The sequence below is a fragment of the Syngnathus leptorhynchus genome, chromosome 9, assembly GCF_054491065.1.
Source record: "Syngnathus leptorhynchus isolate UIUO chromosome 9, UIUO_Slep, whole genome shotgun sequence".
In the NCBI taxonomy this organism is placed as follows: domain Eukaryota; kingdom Metazoa; phylum Chordata; class Actinopteri; order Syngnathiformes; family Syngnathidae; genus Syngnathus; species Syngnathus leptorhynchus.
In genome coordinates this window covers 14,267,174-14,284,675 of record NC_141203.1, presented here as the reverse complement: position 1 = coordinate 14,284,675, position 17,502 = coordinate 14,267,174, and the positions used below count along the sequence as shown (strand labels likewise).

The 17,502-nt window shown below is 56.3% G+C and overlaps 1 protein-coding gene across 1 annotated transcript in view; it reads left to right on the top strand.

Annotated features, from left to right (window-relative positions):
* The first annotated feature begins 3 nt into the window (after positions 1-3).
* The window catches only part of ttn.2 (titin, tandem duplicate 2), a 160,289-nt gene continuing 142,790 nt past the window's right edge, over positions 4-17,502 (top strand). The window contains exons 1-39 of the mRNA XM_085919768.1: positions 4-190; positions 1,575-1,686; positions 1,767-1,970; positions 2,339-2,712; positions 2,822-3,099; positions 3,191-3,272; positions 3,416-3,517; positions 3,601-3,705; positions 3,926-4,150; positions 4,219-4,323; positions 4,936-5,151; positions 5,303-5,365; positions 5,562-5,820; positions 6,105-6,183; positions 6,555-6,752; positions 6,816-6,958; positions 7,035-7,213; positions 7,385-7,612; positions 7,886-8,127; positions 8,213-8,457; positions 8,588-8,752; positions 8,829-8,997; positions 9,468-11,167; positions 11,425-11,706; positions 11,795-12,061; positions 12,245-12,517; positions 12,594-12,857; positions 12,997-13,257; positions 13,545-13,805; positions 13,929-14,192; positions 14,334-14,594; positions 14,676-14,936; positions 15,048-15,308; positions 15,662-15,806; positions 15,918-16,086; positions 16,344-16,575; positions 16,667-16,951; positions 17,097-17,222; positions 17,305-17,493. Of these exons, the coding sequence (XP_085775894.1) occupies positions 1,593-1,686; positions 1,767-1,970; positions 2,339-2,712; positions 2,822-3,099; positions 3,191-3,272; positions 3,416-3,517; positions 3,601-3,705; positions 3,926-4,150; positions 4,219-4,323; positions 4,936-5,151; positions 5,303-5,365; positions 5,562-5,820; positions 6,105-6,183; positions 6,555-6,752; positions 6,816-6,958; positions 7,035-7,213; positions 7,385-7,612; positions 7,886-8,127; positions 8,213-8,457; positions 8,588-8,752; positions 8,829-8,997; positions 9,468-11,167; positions 11,425-11,706; positions 11,795-12,061; positions 12,245-12,517; positions 12,594-12,857; positions 12,997-13,257; positions 13,545-13,805; positions 13,929-14,192; positions 14,334-14,594; positions 14,676-14,936; positions 15,048-15,308; positions 15,662-15,806; positions 15,918-16,086; positions 16,344-16,575; positions 16,667-16,951; positions 17,097-17,222; positions 17,305-17,493 (9,256 nt within the window). The 5' untranslated portion in view covers positions 4-190; positions 1,575-1,592. The remainder of the gene's footprint in view (positions 191-1,574; positions 1,687-1,766; positions 1,971-2,338; positions 2,713-2,821; positions 3,100-3,190; positions 3,273-3,415; positions 3,518-3,600; positions 3,706-3,925; positions 4,151-4,218; positions 4,324-4,935; positions 5,152-5,302; positions 5,366-5,561; positions 5,821-6,104; positions 6,184-6,554; positions 6,753-6,815; positions 6,959-7,034; positions 7,214-7,384; positions 7,613-7,885; positions 8,128-8,212; positions 8,458-8,587; positions 8,753-8,828; positions 8,998-9,467; positions 11,168-11,424; positions 11,707-11,794; positions 12,062-12,244; positions 12,518-12,593; positions 12,858-12,996; positions 13,258-13,544; positions 13,806-13,928; positions 14,193-14,333; positions 14,595-14,675; positions 14,937-15,047; positions 15,309-15,661; positions 15,807-15,917; positions 16,087-16,343; positions 16,576-16,666; positions 16,952-17,096; positions 17,223-17,304; positions 17,494-17,502) is intronic.

Here is a 17,502-nt window from a genome sequence, read left to right as displayed (position 1 = left end):
CTGAGCAGGGTCAGCGTTCCGGGTCCGGACGCTAGCAAAACTACTCGCCGTCCAGGGCCGGTAGTTTTGTTTTGGGGGACTTCTTGAAGGAGCTTCCAAGTGAAGGGAAATCAAGCAGGAGAAGGAGTCAGTGTCCACCCCCCCCTGCGACCCATCCCCACTCCCCATCACCCCAACCGGCACCCAACAAGTAAGTAACCCCTGTTTGACTCGCTGGACTGGATCGGTCGCCGGTTCGGTCGGGCTCGGCCCGGCGGCGGGCGGTGTGGTGTGGTGACGACTCATTCCCAGAATAGATGAGTAGCTGCGGGATGACTTTTTAAGGGAATGGCCAAGCGCACATGCCACCTGTCAATCAAACTGAGGTGTGGCGGGGGTATTTTTAGCGCCTGGTGTCCTGTGCAAAGACACCTTACCCCGCCACAGAGGGTTTTATTTTGAGGAGACGCAACAGCTGCACCAAATTTTATTTTGGTTCTTTGAGGAAAGAAAGAGGACAACAAAGCTATTTATAGAAATATGCCTCCTTGCAACTTTTAGTTTTTGCAGAAACAAAACTCTAATTCATTCTTTTTTTTTTCTTTCTGAACCAAGAATCAGAAAACCAAAAAATAAATTCATGGTTTTCCCCCAAACGCGAAATCATGTCATCAATGGGGATGACACTAATATTGTATTGTACTATATGATATATATTGTATTCTTCACATCTGAATAAGAAAAAAGAAGACGCATAAAGAAGTCCAAGGCAATTTTTCCACGAAAGAGACTCATCATTTGCGTGAGGCCAAAGTGACAAAACAGAAATAGTTACACCTCACTTTGGTTTGACAATGGCGCCAGCACCCATAACAGAATGGTCCGGAATTTGGATGAAATTGACAGCATCATCAATATGCTCATTTCCTGGAATCTTTTGAAAATCAAGATTCCCTAGCTTCCATTTCAGCAAAATGAAAAAGTCCTTGATGTTTTAAAGATGTGTTGTCATTCATCATCAGTAGAAAACAGATGGCTTCCCCAATGCTAACTAACCACTTGTGGCACTTTTGCCATCCTTTTCTCTCCCGTCTTTGCTTTTTGGATGTCTTACACGTACCCAGGTTGAGCTTTGCTGGCGTTTTCTCGCTCGGGCCTGCTTTTGTTCTTCACTTGTCGGATCGTTTGCAGCTACGAGCTAGCCTTCCCGTTTGCACCTTTGGCCACTCCAATCAAATTGGCCAAAGAGGCCGGACCAAATTGTCTGCTGGCGCGCTGAGTGGATGCGCCGGTCCGAGATAAGAAGTCAGGTGACCGGCGTTATTTCCGTGACGAGCGGCAGGCCCGATAACGCTCGGTTGGGCCTCTCGTACAGTTTCGGCGTCCTCAAAAGGGGATCGGGGACCAAAGATATGCCTCGAATGAGCAACCGATGACATCCATACACGCCGGGGAATTTTTTGTCTGCCCCTGGACCCGACTGACTCGGTGTGAAAAGCTCGAGTTCTTCCGAGCATGGCCGCCGACAAGTCGAAAAACAAAAGCAAGCATCTGGCGAGGTCCACGTGTCCAATGGCCACCGCTGTCATTGTCAGGGAGCCGAGCGAGCCGACATGTCGACTCAGCAGGCGCCGACTTTCACGCAGCCGCTTCAGAGCGTGGTGGCACTAGAGGGTAGTGCCGCCTCGTTTCAGGCGCAAGTGAGCGGTAAGACCCGTCCGTCCGTCCGTGCGTCCGTCCGCGTTACAGCTCGCCGTCTGACCCCGCTTGCCATCCCCCCGGCCCAGGCGATCCGGTTCCCGAGGTGTCGTGGTTCCGCGATGGCCAGGTCCTGTCTGCCGCCGCCTTGCCCGGCGTTCATGTCTCGTTCAGCGACGGCCGCGCTGTTCTGAGCATTGACGCCGCCACGCCCGCGCACGGTGGAAGGTTTTCCGTCCGGGCCACCAACGGAGCAGGACAAGCCACCAGCACCGCCGAACTCCTCGTAACAGGTGAGAGGTCGCCTTGGATGCCAAAAGTGAGTAAAGTGCGCTGGCTCGGCCGCGATGAGCCGACGGCCAAGGCCAACGTTGAATTTGCTTTGAATGAAGCTAGTTTCCGGATTTGATTAAATAGTCGCTCAGTAGTTGATCACCAGTTGCGCTTAGTACCACTTGGCGGCGTGAAAATAATGTTTTTTGGAAAGATAAATGCCTGATGGCGGCGAGAAAGGTCCGGCACGCATTCGTCGACGCGCTGTCGTGGAATAAAGTCTGCCGAGGAGAGCGAATCGAGAGCAGTTTGAAAGAAAGCAATGACTCGGGCTTTTGCTCCAGTGTGGTTTTTGAGCGGTTGCGGCTCGTGTATCTCCCCCATGTAGCCGAGACGGCGCCACCCAACTTCCTTCAGAGACTTCAGAGCGCCTCGGTGCGGCAGGGCAGCCAGGTCCGACTGAGCGTCCAGGTCACGGGCATCCCGCCGCCCGTCGTCAAGTTCTACCGCGAGGGCGCTGAGATCCAGAGCTCGGCCGACTTCCGCATCGTCCGCGACGGGGACCGCTATAGCCTGCTGATCGGCGAGGCCTTCCCGGAGGACTCCGGGACCTACTCTGTGACAGCCAGCAACGCCAGTGGCCGAGCCACGTCTACCGCTGAGCTGCTGGTCCAAGGAGAAGAATCCGTTCCTGCCAAGAAAAGCAAGACTGTCGTCCTGGTCGCCACCGCCGGCGGCGCCTCTCAGACGGGAGTCCGCAAGGTGAGCAGCGCTCTCCCTCGCCCCCTCGTTTATGGACAAAAGCAAGGAGTGGCATCTTCTCGTGAGCGGCGTTTGATGGCTGTCGGTTGTCCATGACTTTGCGCTCAAGGTGGAGACCGGCTTCCAGATGCAGGCGGAGAGCGCAATGATGACTCAGCAGAGCGCATTGATGACCCAGCAGAGCGCAATGATGAGCCAGCAGAGCGCAATGATGACTCAGCAGAGCGCAATGATAACTCAGCACGTGGCTCACAGGACCCCACCCAGGGTCCCGCCAAAACCCACGTCCAGATCGCCGCCCTCCTACCTGAGCAAGGTGACGGGGGGACGCCAGCAGTCGCCGTCGCCCGTCCGCCACGTGAAAGGACCGGCGCCGGCGCCCGTCAGGTGAGGTGGCCCTCAGTGTCGGGCGTAGTAGGAAAGTGCAAAATGGATTACGCTTCCCACCCAAAAAAATCTCGGTGTGTTCCGTCTGCAGGTCCGTGTCGCCCTCCACCCGAGTGTCCGTGTCCGTGTCCCCCATCAGACCCGTCAAGTCCCCCGCACTCACCCGGAAGCAGGTGAGAAAGGGTGGAAGCTTCCTTCCTTCCTTCCTTCCTTCCTTCCTTCCTTCCTTCCTTCCTTCCTTCCTTCCTTCCTTCCTTCCTTCCTTCCTTCCTTCCTTCCTTCCTTCCGTGTTGCTGATGTTGCGCTCCGCTCGCAGGTGTCTGTGTCGTCCGAAGTACCGCCGCCCTGGAAGCGCAGTGACCAAGCAGCCCATGCGGCGGAGCAACGGCGAGAGCAGCAGACGGTTATCGTCAGAGAGGTGAGCTCCAAGGCCGACGTGTGAACTTTGAATACGAGTGCACAACTCGAGCAAACTGTCTTCTTTTGTCAACATCCCGTCAGGTCGAGCAAGCGTCCCAGGCGGGTCGCAGTGTTGCCGTTGCGACAGTGGTGGCCGCCGTGGATCAGGCCCGCGTCCGCCGGGGGCCGCCAGACGCCGCCGAACAGGTGATGATGCATTTTTTAGCAAGTCACGCTCGTGCTCCCACTGCAATCAATTCAGTCCAATATCCTAGACTTCTGCTAGGAAGCTGTCATCGGATAAAAAGGTGCACTGGTCACGGATGCGCTGATTTGTCTGCTTAGTGAGGGCAAAGCGTGTCCGAGTCAATGGCCCTGAGATGGAAGCCAAGAAACGGGCATCCTGATGGTTGCGTTATCTCAACAGGCGCAGGCTGGCGAACAATTGCAAATGGCCGCAGCAGAGGCACTTCACGCGGCGGCGGAGACGGCTCGGCGAGACCCCGTCGTGGTGGAGGTGAAGAAGCAGCTCACCGCCGAAAAACATTTTAAAGAGATGCCGCCCGAAACCGTCGCAGCCGTCGCAGTCTCCACCAAGTCCACTGAGACCCAAAAGACCACCAAGACAACGGAAGTCACCAAAACCACCCAGGTCAGCTTGCTCAAGCGCCGGCACCCTTACGTCTTTGCCCAGTCGACTCATTGTGCGGCTCGCCCTAGATTGCGTGGACAGCCTCCTCCTCCCACACGGATGCCACCTCGGCTGCGCTTCCGCATTTCACTGTGGCCAAAGTCGCCGTCCCCAAAGTCGAAGTCACCCGAGAGGTAAGCGGGGCCGGTCGCTGGCGAGCCTCACCCTGACTGAGACCATGTCACCGTTCAAATTGCACCCTGAAGTGGCCCAATCGTGGCCTCGTATACGAAAGGACCGACAATGGCGTGAAGCCACCGGCGGCCATCTTACCTTGCCCATCACTATGTCAGCCTTGGTCGTTTAGTTTCTGTGTGGACCATGTGTTTCGTGCACTTGTCTGGGAAATGCACACTTGGTGGAGACCAATAGAATTTTGCAAGGTATAGCGCTCGGTGCTACTTAAATCTTTTCACGAGCATCAAACATGAAACAACAGCAAAGGTGGCGAAATGTCAAGCCATCCTCTGGAGGGCGCGATTGGCGGGCATGCTGGCTGCAAAGTGTCACCTTGGCTCTTTGAGAAGCGAGAACAGGAAACATCATTGTCAAAGAACAACAGAAGTCGTCAGTAAGAGTGGCATCGTAAGATGGCTGCGCTCTGGCTATCCTTAGACCGTTCCTCCACAATCCGCCTTCCTGGGCCACTTCTTCTCTTCCTCCTCCTCCCACATTGGGTTAAGAATACGGCTTGAAAACAAAACACCCGGCCCGGCCCGACGGCTAATCTTTTGTTTCCGGGCCAGGTGTCTGTTGCGGGTTCGGCCATGGCCACCCTGCACAAAGAGCTATCGTCCCCCTCCGCGCCCAGAAAGGTCATCAAGCCCGTCCACTCACCCAGTCCGGTCCGCCGGGCGACGGCCGCAGCCACGACAGAGGTTCGCGTGGCGCCCCCCTTCAAGGTTGAGACGCATGTAGCGGGCCTTTACGCCGAGGAGGAGTTTGAAGATTTGGAGCCTCAGGTTGGTCCGCCTCGCCGTGTCACCGCATCCTCATTTGGTTCTTTCCTGAGGACTTTAGGGAGTGCAATCATTTGATTCTTGATGGTTCAAATGCCAGCTTGCAAGCACGGGCACCGGACCAGTTCTGAGCATGTTGTTATTTATGTCTCAGGAGGCGCTGGCGGCGTCCCCGGCTGACCGGCAGGAGGCTGTGGTGCCACCCGCCCTGCTTGAGGTACGTGCAACTCTTCAAATGAGATCTGTCCGGGCTGAGGCTTTCCAGCCTGCGTTTCATGACAGCGTGAGGTCTTTATTGGCCATACAGCCTAGCATATAGCGCAAACCCCGCGTGGAAGTTTGTAAACCTCGCCTGCTCGCCCACCTGCCCGCCTCCCGTTTCTCTGCTGAGATTGGAGCGCGTGTCCCCTTAGGGCCTGAAGAACGTGACGGTGACGGAGGGCGAATCGGCCACGCTGGAGTGCCAGTTCGGCGGTCGGCCGGCCCCCGAGGTCACGTGGTTCCGAGAGGACTACAAGATGGAGAGCTCCATCGACTTTCAGATCAGCTCGGAGGACGGCCGGGCACGGCTCCTGATCCGCGAGGCTTTCGCCGAGGACAGCGGCCGCTTCACCTGCACTGCCACCAGCCGGGCCGGCACCGTCAGCACGTCTTGCTACCTGCTTGTCAAAGGTGACATTTTACTCCTTGTCATTCATGTCGAATCAAAAATCGCACACCAAAATTTCATCACACCTAATTCATTTCACAAAATGAAATCAAACAAGCAACTACGTTCATTCATTTTCGTGAATCGGGCAAACATCTAATCATTTTCAGATAAATTGAACCATCATCTGGCGCTCCGTTTGTCGATTCATTGTACCCGCTGCCGTCCGCGGCTAAATGAATCCAAAGTCAAGAAATGACGCCCGGAGGCCCCGCCCTGAACGTACGCTACTGCCCTTGTCTTGCAGTTTCTGAAGAAGCGGAAAGCCGGGAGGAAGCGACGGCCAAGACGACGGTCGTGACCACCGTGACGACACCGGGTGAAACGTGAGTCCCGATGGCCTCGGTCGGGCCAGCTCCGACCTTTGCTAAACATTTTCTCTCTGCGGACAGCTTTGTGCGGAGCGGGCTAACCCAAATGAGCATCGACATTGTGTCGCTCATGACTCAAAGCACTCAATGCCCTTGATGGGTCCGGTAATCGTGTTGTACTCTGGACATCTAGAAAAGGAATGTTTGCGCTTCCAAGAGCACAGAAAGATGCGTTAATGCATCGTGGCTCTTCTAAGAGGAGAAAGAACGTACGCTTGCGAGTGCTGTCTCCAGGCAGTGCTTTTTGAATTGTCAAGGCTGGTTTCGTTAGCCTGTTCGGGCCTGTCATGCGCTCGTCTTCACCGGGCCTCGTGTCCGCCCGTCAGTGTTGCCGCCGAGACCGAGGAGCACGTGTCCGCGGAGGCGAGCGGCGGAGAGGCCGCCGCCCCCTTCTTCGTCCGCAAGCCGACGGTCCAGAAGCTGGTGGAGGGGGCCGCCGTGGCCTTCTGCTGTCAAGTGGGAGGGAACCCCAGACCGCACGTTGTCTGGAAGAAAAATGGCGTCGTCCTATCCACCGGATACAGGTAGACCCCGCCCTCCTGATCTTATACCGTCGATGCTCAGAACTTTACCTCCACTCTTTTTAGATACAAGGTGACCTACAATAAAGAGACTGGCGAAAGCCAACTGGAGATCTCCATGACGTTTGCCGATGATGCCGGAGAATATTCCGTCTTTGCCAAGAATTCGCACGGCGAAGCCTCGGCCTCTATCAGCCTGCTGGAGGAAGGTAACGCCGTCGTCTCGGCTCCCAACTGAGACGAGGACGGGCAGGTGAAAAGCGCTTTGCTTTGTCGTGTCCGCAGAGGAGTACGAAGCCTACATGAAGCTGCACCTCGCCGCGTATAAAACCGAAGTGACGACAATGACGACTATGGAGGCGGTGGCGGCGGCCGTCGAGGAACAAGTGGAGTCCACACTCATGAGCGGATACCAGGCGCTCCACAAGAGAGGCGCCACCCCGATGAGCTTTGTCTCAGAAACGGTACTCGGCCCTCATTTAGCGCAACGAATACGTCACGACTCGACTCGGGTGGATTGTTTGGGTGTCTGTTGTGTGCTCATGGCTTACTTCCTGTTGGTGTACCGTGTGGAAAAGAATTGCAAGAAAAGAAGTTCTTGACAGACAGTTGAGCATTTTTTGCTCGTCCTTCAGGAGTTCCTTATGTCAGCCTTCGAAGAGCGGATCATTCAGGAGATTGAAATCCGCATCCTGAGGATTACTTACGCACAACTGCTTAGTGAAGACGGCGAGGAGATGGCGAGCGCGCCGGAAGACGAGGCCATGGCGCCCACCTTCGACACGCTGGTGAAAAACTACCGCATCGTGGAGGGAATGGGCGTCACCTTCCACTGCAAGATGGCCGGCGTGCCGGCGCCCAAGGTGAGGGGCCGCCCGGGGACGAGCTGGCAGCACTCGTGTACATTCGGTCGCCGCGATGCGTTTGGTCAGTTCACAACAACCACCCTCTAGAAAAGCAGCACTCACGCATGCCCGAACAGTTTCTGTCCTTTTTAGGCCAGAATGCGCATGAATTGATCGAATTTGAATTTTAAAAAGGGATCCTTGATTTAAAAACCACCACCATTAAACTCTTTTGAGACGTGTCATATTCGGCACTGGATTAAGCTAGTGTCCTGGGTTGGGCTTTGACAGATTGCTTGGTACAAAGACGGTCAACGCATCCGTGACGGCGGACGCTACCAGGTGGAGGTTCTGCAGGACGGGCACGCCAGCCTGCGACTGGCCACCGTTCTGCCTGAGGACGAGGGCGTGTACACCGCCCTTGGCAGCAACGTGAAGGGAAACTCCGTCAGCTCGGGGAAGCTCTACGTGGAGCCTTCTGGAATCGTGTCACCTCAGAGATACACGCCGCAGCCGGCCATGCAGCGGATCCAGTATGTAGCAGATGAGAGCTTGAAGAAAGCGCCTCGACGGCAGGGCCAAAGGCTTTGGAGTTCATTCCAGTGTTTTTGTTCCTAGGTCTGAATCGCCGCGCTCGCTGAGCCGCTCCCCAGGCCGCTCCTCCAGCCGCTCTCCCAGTCGCTCTCCCGGACGTTCTCCCGCCCGAAGACTCGACGACACGGACGAGGCTCAGCTGGAGCGACTCTACAAGCCCGTCTTTGTGGTGAAGCCCACCTCGCTCAGATGCTCCGAGGGGCAAACTGCCAGATTTGACCTGAAAGTGGTGGGCAGACCCATGCCTGACACCTATTGGTTCCACAACGGTGAGAGGCAGGCGCGTGGAACGCAATGGACCGACTGGCAGCGCAAATCTGATTTCAATGTCGGGAGAAAAAGTCAAACAGCGAAGAAGAGTAACAGAGGATTAATACTTGATGACTTGTTTGCCTCCAGGAACACAAATCATCAATGACTACACGCACAAGATAGTGGTTAAGGAAGACGGCATTCAGTCCATGATCATCGTCCCCGCCATGCCCCAGGACTCGGGAGAGTGGACGGTCGTGGCTCACAATCGAGCCGGGCGCACCACCATCACAGTGACTCTGACCGTCGAAGGTAAGCGAGCGTCCCTCGCGGCTCATTTCGGCCTTGCTGGGCAGCGCTTGACCCTTTGCCGCCTCTCTGCTCCCAGCCCGAGAAAGCTTGACGCGTCCTCGGTTCGTGGAGAAGCTGAAGAACATGACGATCAAACAGGGCACTCTGGTGGAGTTGGCCGTTAAGGCCATCGGAAACCCGGTGCCCGACATCGTGTGGCTGAAGAACAGTGACATCGTCAGCCCGCACAAGCACCCGCAAATCAAGTAGGTGTCTACGTGGAGCCAGGCGTGGACTAGGCTCTACTCGAGAACTCTTAAGAACGTTTCACCTTCGATCAAAAACACGGTCACGCGGGGGTCGTTGAACCATAGCGCCGTCAAGTGTATAGCAGCTGGCAAACGTAACTTCTGTGGGGGATGCCGTAGATGGAGTCGGGCGGAGTCTTCTTCCAAAAAAGGGGAGTCGAGGATTTCAAATAAGAACAACCGTTCCAATTCTCAATATTTACCTCAAGTCGTTCCGGACGTGAATAAGATTGTTGATGCGGCAGTGTCTCTTATCCGGGTGCTACTTTGCATCCTCCTCGGCATGGACGAAAGGGGGAAATGTCCTTCCTAACCGAGGAGATTCCGGTCCACTGCGTGAAACCTTTTGGGATGATTGTGACTCGGACGGCGGTTCTGTGTTAAAGAGCCGGTCCCGATTAAGGTTTCTTGTTCGTGTGATTTGTCAGGATTGAGGGCACAAAGGGAGAGGCCAAGTTTCAGATCCCGTCTGCGTCGGGCTCCGACAGCGCGTGGTACACGGCCACGGCCATCAACAGAGCTGGCCGGGACACCACCCGCTGCAGAGTCAACGTGGAGATGGACTACGCTGAGCCGCAGCCGGAGCGGAGGCTCATCATCACCAAAGGAACCTACAAGGCCAAAGAGATCGCCGCCCCCGAGCTGGAGCCCCTGCATCTCCGCTACGGCCAAGAGCAGTGGGAGGAGGGAGACCTTTACGACAAAGAGAAGCAACAGAAACCGCAGTTCAAGAAGAAGCTGACCTCGGTTCGGATGAAGAAATTCGGCCCCGCCCACTTTGAGTGCAGGTTGACCCCCATCGGCGACCCCACCATGGCGGTGGAATGGCTCCACGACGGCAAGCCCCTGGAGGCCGCCAACCGGCTGCGCATGATCAACGAATTTGGCTACTGCAGTCTGGACTACGAGGTGGCGTACGCGCGAGACAGCGGCGTCATCACCTGCAGGGCCAGCAACAAATTTGGAGTGGACCAGAACTCGGCCACCCTCATCGTCAAGGATGAGAAGGGGCTGGTGGAGGAGAGCCAGCTGCCCGAGGGGAGGAAGGGAGCACACCGGCTGGAAGAGATGGAGCGCCTGGCTCACGAGGGCGGACCAGCCGGGGTGAGCGGCGGCGACGAGCAGACGGAAAAGTCCAAACCCGAGATCGTGCTGCTTCCTGAGCCGGCGCAAGTGCTGGAAGGCGACGTGGCCCGATTCCGCTGCCGAGTGACCGGTTACCCTGCGCCCAAGGTCAACTGGTACCTCAACGGACAACTCATCCGCAAGAGCAAGCGCTACAGACTACGTTACGACGGCATCTACTACCTGGAGATCGTCGACATCAAGTCTTACGACACGGGCGAAGTCCGATTGGTCGCCGATAACCCTTTGGGAACGACGGAGCACATCGTCAAGCTGGAAGTCACGCAACGGGAGGACTTCAGGCCTGTCTTGCGTCGCGCCCCGGAGGGGAAACCGGCCGAGCACCCGCACGAGCCTGGCAGAGTCAGCTTCGGCGTTGCCAAGGTGGACCGACCGGCCGAGGGCGTGCAAGACAAAGAGATTGTGAAACTCAGGAAGACGCAGAGGATCGTTCATGAGAAAACATCGGAAGAGTCGGAAGAGCTGAAGAGTAAGTTCAAGCGCAGGACGGAGGAAGGCTTCTACGAGTCCATCTCTGCGGTGGATTTCAAGACTCGCAGGAGGGACGACTCCTATGAGGATTTGCTGAAGAAGACCAAGGATGAGCTGCTCCACCACCTGAAAGAAAAAGAGGAGGCAGAGAGGAAGAAGCTAGAGGAGCAGGGCAAGGTAACCATCCCCATCATCAAACCAGAGAGGATACAGTTATCCCCCAGCATGGAAGCCCCCAAGATCCTGGAACGCATCACCAGCAAGACGGTGAGCCCCACGGACGAGGTGCGCTTCCGACTTCGGGTGGTGGGCCGACCCGAGCCGGAGTGCCAGTGGTTCAAGAACGGCATCGAGCTGGAGAAGTCCGAGCGCATATACTGGTACTGGCCCGAAGACCATTTGTGCGAGCTGGTCATCCGAAACGTCACGCCGGAAGACTCGGCCAGCGTCATGGTCAAAGCAGTCAACATCGCAGGGGAGGCTTCCAGCCATGCCTTCCTGCTGGTGCAAGGTATTGTCCCCTTTTCTCGCTCTGGGATGGGTTTTGGGAGTATTTGCACACGCTTGAAAACTATCGCATGCCCAATGGCCACACGATGGATGCATATTCGAGACAATTTCACTCATTCAACCCTGATCGGTTTCTTACTAAACGGAGAGCAAAACAATTTCCGAGACCATTCCCGGCTGGACCGGTCGTCAATGGCGGGTGGCGATCCGTCGGGCCGTTTTCTGCCGGGTTGTGACTTTGCGGCTTTGTCTTTGCAGCTAAGGCCGCTGTTACCTTTACCCAAAATCTGGAGGATGCCACAGCCCAGGAGAAGGACATCATGGTGACCTTTGAGTGCGAAACCAGCGAACCTTTCGTCAAAGTCAAGTGGCTGAAGGACAACGTGGAGATCTTCTCAGGAGACAAATACAGAATGCATTCGGATCGGAAGGTTCACTTCCTGTCCGTGCTGATGATCGAAGTGAGTGACGCCGCTGAGTACGCCTGCGTGGTCGCGGACGACGACGGAATCAGCACCGTCGCCAGACTTCACGTGGAAGGTGATTGCCAATTCCCGCCCATTCTGAACCTACAGTAGGTAGTATATCTTGGGAGGAAGTGTGTTGACCTCGGTGCGTCTGACCCCAGGTACCGCGCTGGAGCTGGTCAAAGGTCTCGAGAACATCGAGGTTCCCGAGAGCTACTCTGGAGAATTTGAGGTGGAGCTGTCTCGCGAGGATGTCGACGGCAGCTGGTTCTTTGGAGACAAGGAGCTGTCTGCCGGCAGCAAGCACGTCCTGTCCTCCCGGCGGGGAAGGCACACCCTGACCGTGAAGAACGTCAAGAAGGAGGACCAGGGAAAGTACACTTTTGTATGCGGGGACGTGAAGACCAGCGCCTCACTCAGGATGAAACGTAAGCCTCTTTTCCAGTGGCGGCTTGTCAGCTTGTGTTGTTTTGCTTCGGCGGTGGTGTGCCACTACTCACACTTGTCCTCGAGGACTATACTGATGGGCAATTGACGCTCAGATGGCGCTCCGTCATGTTTGGGCCTTGCGTTGGCAGTAGGCTCGCTCAGCAACGGTGTTTGTTTTGCAGTGCGTCCGGTGACCCTAATGCAGCCTCTGTCCGACCTGACCGTCTGCGAGGGCGACATTGCTCAGCTGGAGGTCCGGTTCTCTCAGGAGAACGTGGAGGGAACCTGGATGAAGAGCGGCCAGGCCGTGTCCGCCTCAGACCGCGTCCACCTGGTCGTGGACAAAGCCGTCCACAAGCTCCTGGTGGAGAACGCCGGACCAGAAGACGCCGCCTCATACTCTTTCGAGGTTCCCAGCCACTTCATCAGCACCTCCTGCAAACTCAACGTTCAGAGTAAGGCAACTTGACACCGTACTGTTAAGTACATCATCATCCCGGCCACCGTTGGTCACCGTTGTTGTCTTTGCAGCCATCGAAATCGTGGCGCCTCTCAAAGACGTGTCTTCGGTGGAAGGAACCAAGGCGGTTTTAGAAGCCAAGATCTCTGCTCAGAACGTGGCCTCGGTCAAATGGTACCACGAGGACAAGCCGGTGACGGCCGACGAGCGTGTGCAGATCGTGGCCAAAGGCGCCAAGCAGCGACTCGTCTTCAGCAGAACCTTCGCCTCGGACGAAGGACGCTACAAGCTGCTGGTCGGGAAGGTGTCCACCAGCTGCCGTCTCACCGTGGAACGTAAGATCAACTCATCTCCTCTTCCTGTTTGTGGCACCTTTGGCGGCTTACCATTGGCGTGACCCGGACGACTGCTCTCAAGCACCGTTCTCCGAGCAATTTGTGCTCATCCTCTTGTTGGTGTTTGTTTTGTCTGCAGCGGTTGAAATTGTCAAACACATGGAGGACAAAGTGTGCTCAGAGTCCCAAAACGTCACCTTCCAAGTTCAAGTGTCCCACGCTGGTATCGACCCGGTCTGGACCTTCAGAAAGCAGCAACTTAAACCTGGACCCAAGTACAAGCTGGACTCCAGGGACAAGACTCACTCTCTGACAATCATCGACACCATGAAGGACGAGGAGGGACAGTATGGCTTCCACGCCGGACAGAAGACATCCGCTGCAAATCTCACTGTCTCCGGTACGTTTTGCTCTCTGCTAGCTTTGGCTCTCTGGTAGGCTTTGATTCCGTAGAGTTAGGTCTGGCAGCTTCTTGTCAAGTCAGGTGTCTGGTAGGTGGCTTTTGCTTAACTCGAAGTAGGTCTCTGGTAGGTTTTGCTCAAATTAGGTCTCTTACCAGAGACCTGACTTGAGTTACCTCAGTACCTTTAATCCGGAAGGCAAGGCAAGGCAAGGCAAGGCAGCTTGAGTTCTAGAGCACATTTCACACACAAGGCAACTCAATGTTCTTCCTTGCCCTCTCCCCAGGCGGCGCCATCACCCGACCTCTGACAGACGTGACGGTGGCCGAGTCACAGACGGCAGAACTGGAGTGCCAAGTGGCCAACGAGGATGCCGAGGGCAAGTGGCTCAAGGATGGCAAGATGCTGGACTTGAGCGACAACGTCAAGAGCGTGGCCAAGGGAGCCATCCGGCGCCTCGTCATCGTCATCGCTCGCCCGCAGGATGCCGCCGAGTACACCTACCAAGTGGCCAACTCCAAAACCTCGGCCAGCCTACGGGTGGAGGGTACGTCTCAACTTTACTACTTGTCGACAAAGTCGCCATTCAACATCTGAACAAAAGTCATTCGGTACATATCTAGACTTGAAATTGTGCTCAACCTGTATTTGTGGCCTGCTTGCGGTGCAGCGGTAAAGATCAAGAAGACACTCCGCAACCAGACGGTGACGGAGACGCAGGAGGCACTCTTCACGCTGGAGCTGACGCACGGGGACGTCAAAGGCGCTCAGTGGCTCCGAAACGGCGTGGAGGTGCACGACGGTGACAAGTACGCTGTGAGCTCCCACGGCGGCGTCCACACGCTGCACGTCCGATCGTGCCGCCCACAGGACGAGGACGTCTACTCCTTCAAACTGGGCAAGCTGACGGCCAGCGCTCGCCTCAACGTGGAGAGTGAGTGGCCCCTGACTCCGCCGCCGCCCACCACCGCCGCCCACCACCGGCGCGGACTCCCCCCCCCCCCCCGACTGCTCTAGCGCTGAGCCGATGCCGTTTCTGGCTGGCCGTTCTTGACCGTGCGGCGTTTTCGTGCAGCCGTCAAGATCGTGAAGAAGATGAAGGACGTGACGTCGCTGGCGGGCACCACGGTGTCCTTCGAGATGAGCCTGTCGCACGACAACGTCCCGGTGCGCTGGATGTTCAACGGTGCCGAGCTGACACCCGGCGACTCCTGCAAGATTCTGGTGGAGCGCAAAGCCCACAAATTGGTTGTGCAGAACGTGGACGCCACCAACCAAGGGGAGTACACGGCTGTGGCGGGACACCTTCAGTGCAGCGCCAAGCTCACCGTGCAAGGTGCTCGCTCGACGCGAGGAGGAGAAAGGTGACGCCGGCCTGGCCGAGCACAAATTCATTTGCTTGGCTTTTGCCTTTTAGCTCTTCGCGTGACCAAACCCCTGAAGAGTGTGACAGTGGCCGAGACGCAGCTGGCCACCTTCGAGTGCGAAGTGTCGCACTTCAACGTGCCGTCCACCTGGCTGAAGAACGGCGTGGAGATCGAGATGAGCGAGAAGTTCCGTATCGTGGTGCAGGGCAAGCTCCACCAGCTGAAGATCATGAACACCAGCAGGGCCGACGCGGCCGAGTACACCTTTGTGTGCGGCAACGACCGCGTGTCGGCCACGCTCACCGTCAGCCGTAAGAGCCCGACCGAATCGCTCGCCCACCGCGCTTTTGCGTCTTGTTTGTGGCTAAACGGGTTGGCTCTTTTGGAGCGCTAACTAAGCCAGCTGTCGTGTCGGCCTCCAGCTGTGTTGGTCACCTCCATGCTGAAAGACCTGAACGCTCAGGAGCGGGACACCATCACCTTTGAGGTCACCGTCAACTACGAGGGCATCACCTACAAATGGCTGAAGAACGGCGTGGAGATCAAGTCGTCCGAGAGGTGCCAGGTTCGAAGCCGGCAGCTGACGCATTCCCTGACCGTTCGCAACGTTCATTTCGGAGACGGCGGCGAGTACCGCTTTGTGGCCGGATCCGCCGCCAGTGCCGCCAACCTTTTTGTCGAAGGTATGCCTTTCTGGGTTCCGGGCTGATCGGCGGTGGTGGGACGTGACTGGGGAGAAAAAAAAAAAATTCCAATTTTCACTCAATGACTCCCAATCTGTAGCCTGGTTAACTTTGTCTGTCTTTTTTTCTACACGCGATGAAAAAGACTCTACCAAAAGTTGAGATTGACTTTCAAATGTACAGCTCTCAGAAAAAGTACAAAACAAATATAGCAAGTGAAATCCAAACAGCAAAACTCCTGGCAAGCGACAATTTCTTCTTGGTTACATCCCACCACTTTTTTTCCTGTGCTTGTCTTTTGGGAATACTTTATGCCGCCTGTTGGGCTGAGCGAATGTGTGACGCTCTTCCAGCTCGTGTCATCGAGTTTACCAAGAAAATCAAAGACATCAAGATCACAGAGAAGAAGAAAGCCATCTTTGAATGCGAGGTGTCGGAGCCCAACATCCAGGTGGTGTGGATGAAGGACGGCCTGGAGCTGGACCCGTCTGAGGAGAGGTGAGACGAAGGAAAAAAATACCACTGCGAAGCCCAGGTGGCTGCTCGCGGCGGCATGAGCGCGATGCCCTTCGAGGAAGGGAAAGTCAAGTTGCCGTCGTGCTGCCGCAGGTTTGTGGTGACGGCCGAGAAGTACATCCACCGCCTGATGATCCAGACGGTGCGCATGTCGGACGCCGGCCAGTTCTCAGTGGTGGCCGGCTCCAGTGTGTCCAAGGCCCGACTCACCGTGGAAGGACGGGACATCGGCATCAGGGAGCCCGCCCGGCGACTCGTCACGGTGACCGACGCACGCATGCATGCACGAATGCCCGACCGTCCTCTTGTGTCTCCAGTCATTCAGCCGCTCCCCAAGATTGCCACAACCAGACTGGTTCTTGATTGAATTGCCAATTTGATCCATTGCATTGACTCAAAGCGGTGATCAAATTGCCCCCATTATATCCAAATCCTCCTCTCTGGCACGTTAGCGTGAGCGTTTCCATTTCTGCTCTCTGTAGTTGAAGGAGAGCTGAAGCCCGTCATTGTGTACGCTAGGTTCTGGAGAAACACCGTGCCACTTTAGAGTTTGAGGTGAATGAGGATGAGGTGGAGGGGCGCTGGCTGAGGAACGGTGTGGAGATCCAGTTGTCGGCGGAGGAGCGCTTCAGCTACGCCGTCATCAGGAGGCTCCATCGCCTCACCATCTCAGAAACCTTCAGGAGTGATGCCGGCGAGTACGTCTTTGTTGCCGGGAAGAACTCCAGCACCGTCACTTTGCGGGTCAACAGTAAGTGAGCCATTAGAGCGAAAGCAAGTGGGACGAGACCGTCCGTCTTCCCAGTCCTTGTCACCAAAGGCTCTTTTGTTGTTTGGCTCAGTCCCGGAAGCGCCTCAAATCTTGCACCACATGGAGGCCCAGTCGGTGGAGGCGGGCAAGCCGGCTCGCTTCTCAGTGGCCGTGAGCGGCATCCCCGAGCCTCAGGTCTTCTGGTACAAGGACTCGCAGGCGCTGTCTCCGGGCTTCAAGTGCAAGTTCTTGCGTGATGCCCAAGAGCACACTCTGCTACTCATTGAGGTTTTCCCAGAGGATGCCGCCATCTACAACTGCGAGGCCAAAAACGACTACGGCGTGGCCACCAGCACCGCCACGCTCACTGTGGAAGGTAGGAAGGAAGGGAGGAAGGGAGAAAAACCTCGCACTTGTGGCTGAAAGGTTGCCAGGACAACTTGGCAATTGTTGGGCAATCGCTCGCAAGTGAAAAGAGCTTTTGGAGCCATGGCGCTTTTCAGCTTGCGTTTGTGCCACAGTCCCGGAGGCGGCTTCTCCGGACTCTGCCGCCTACGTCGCCCCGCCCGTTGTCGTCTCACCCATGGCCAGCACCTCCACGTTGGAAGGACGGCCGGCTCGCTTCCAGTGCAGAATTCGGGGAGACGGTACAAAGTTCTTCAGCGCTGACCATCAAAGATTAGCCATCGGAAGATTGAAGTTGCCGCCATGTTGTTGTACATTCTCTAGATGTGAATATTAGCTGGTTCCACAAGGACAAGGAGATCAAGCAGTCGGAATTCTTCAGGATGTCTCAATTTGATGACTGCTGCCAGCTGGAGATCTCCAAAGTTTATCCGGAGGACGAGGGGCAGTACGCCTGCGTGGCCACCAACGGAGGCGGCACAGTGTCCTGCTCCGCCACCCTCATGCTGGATGGTAAGACTT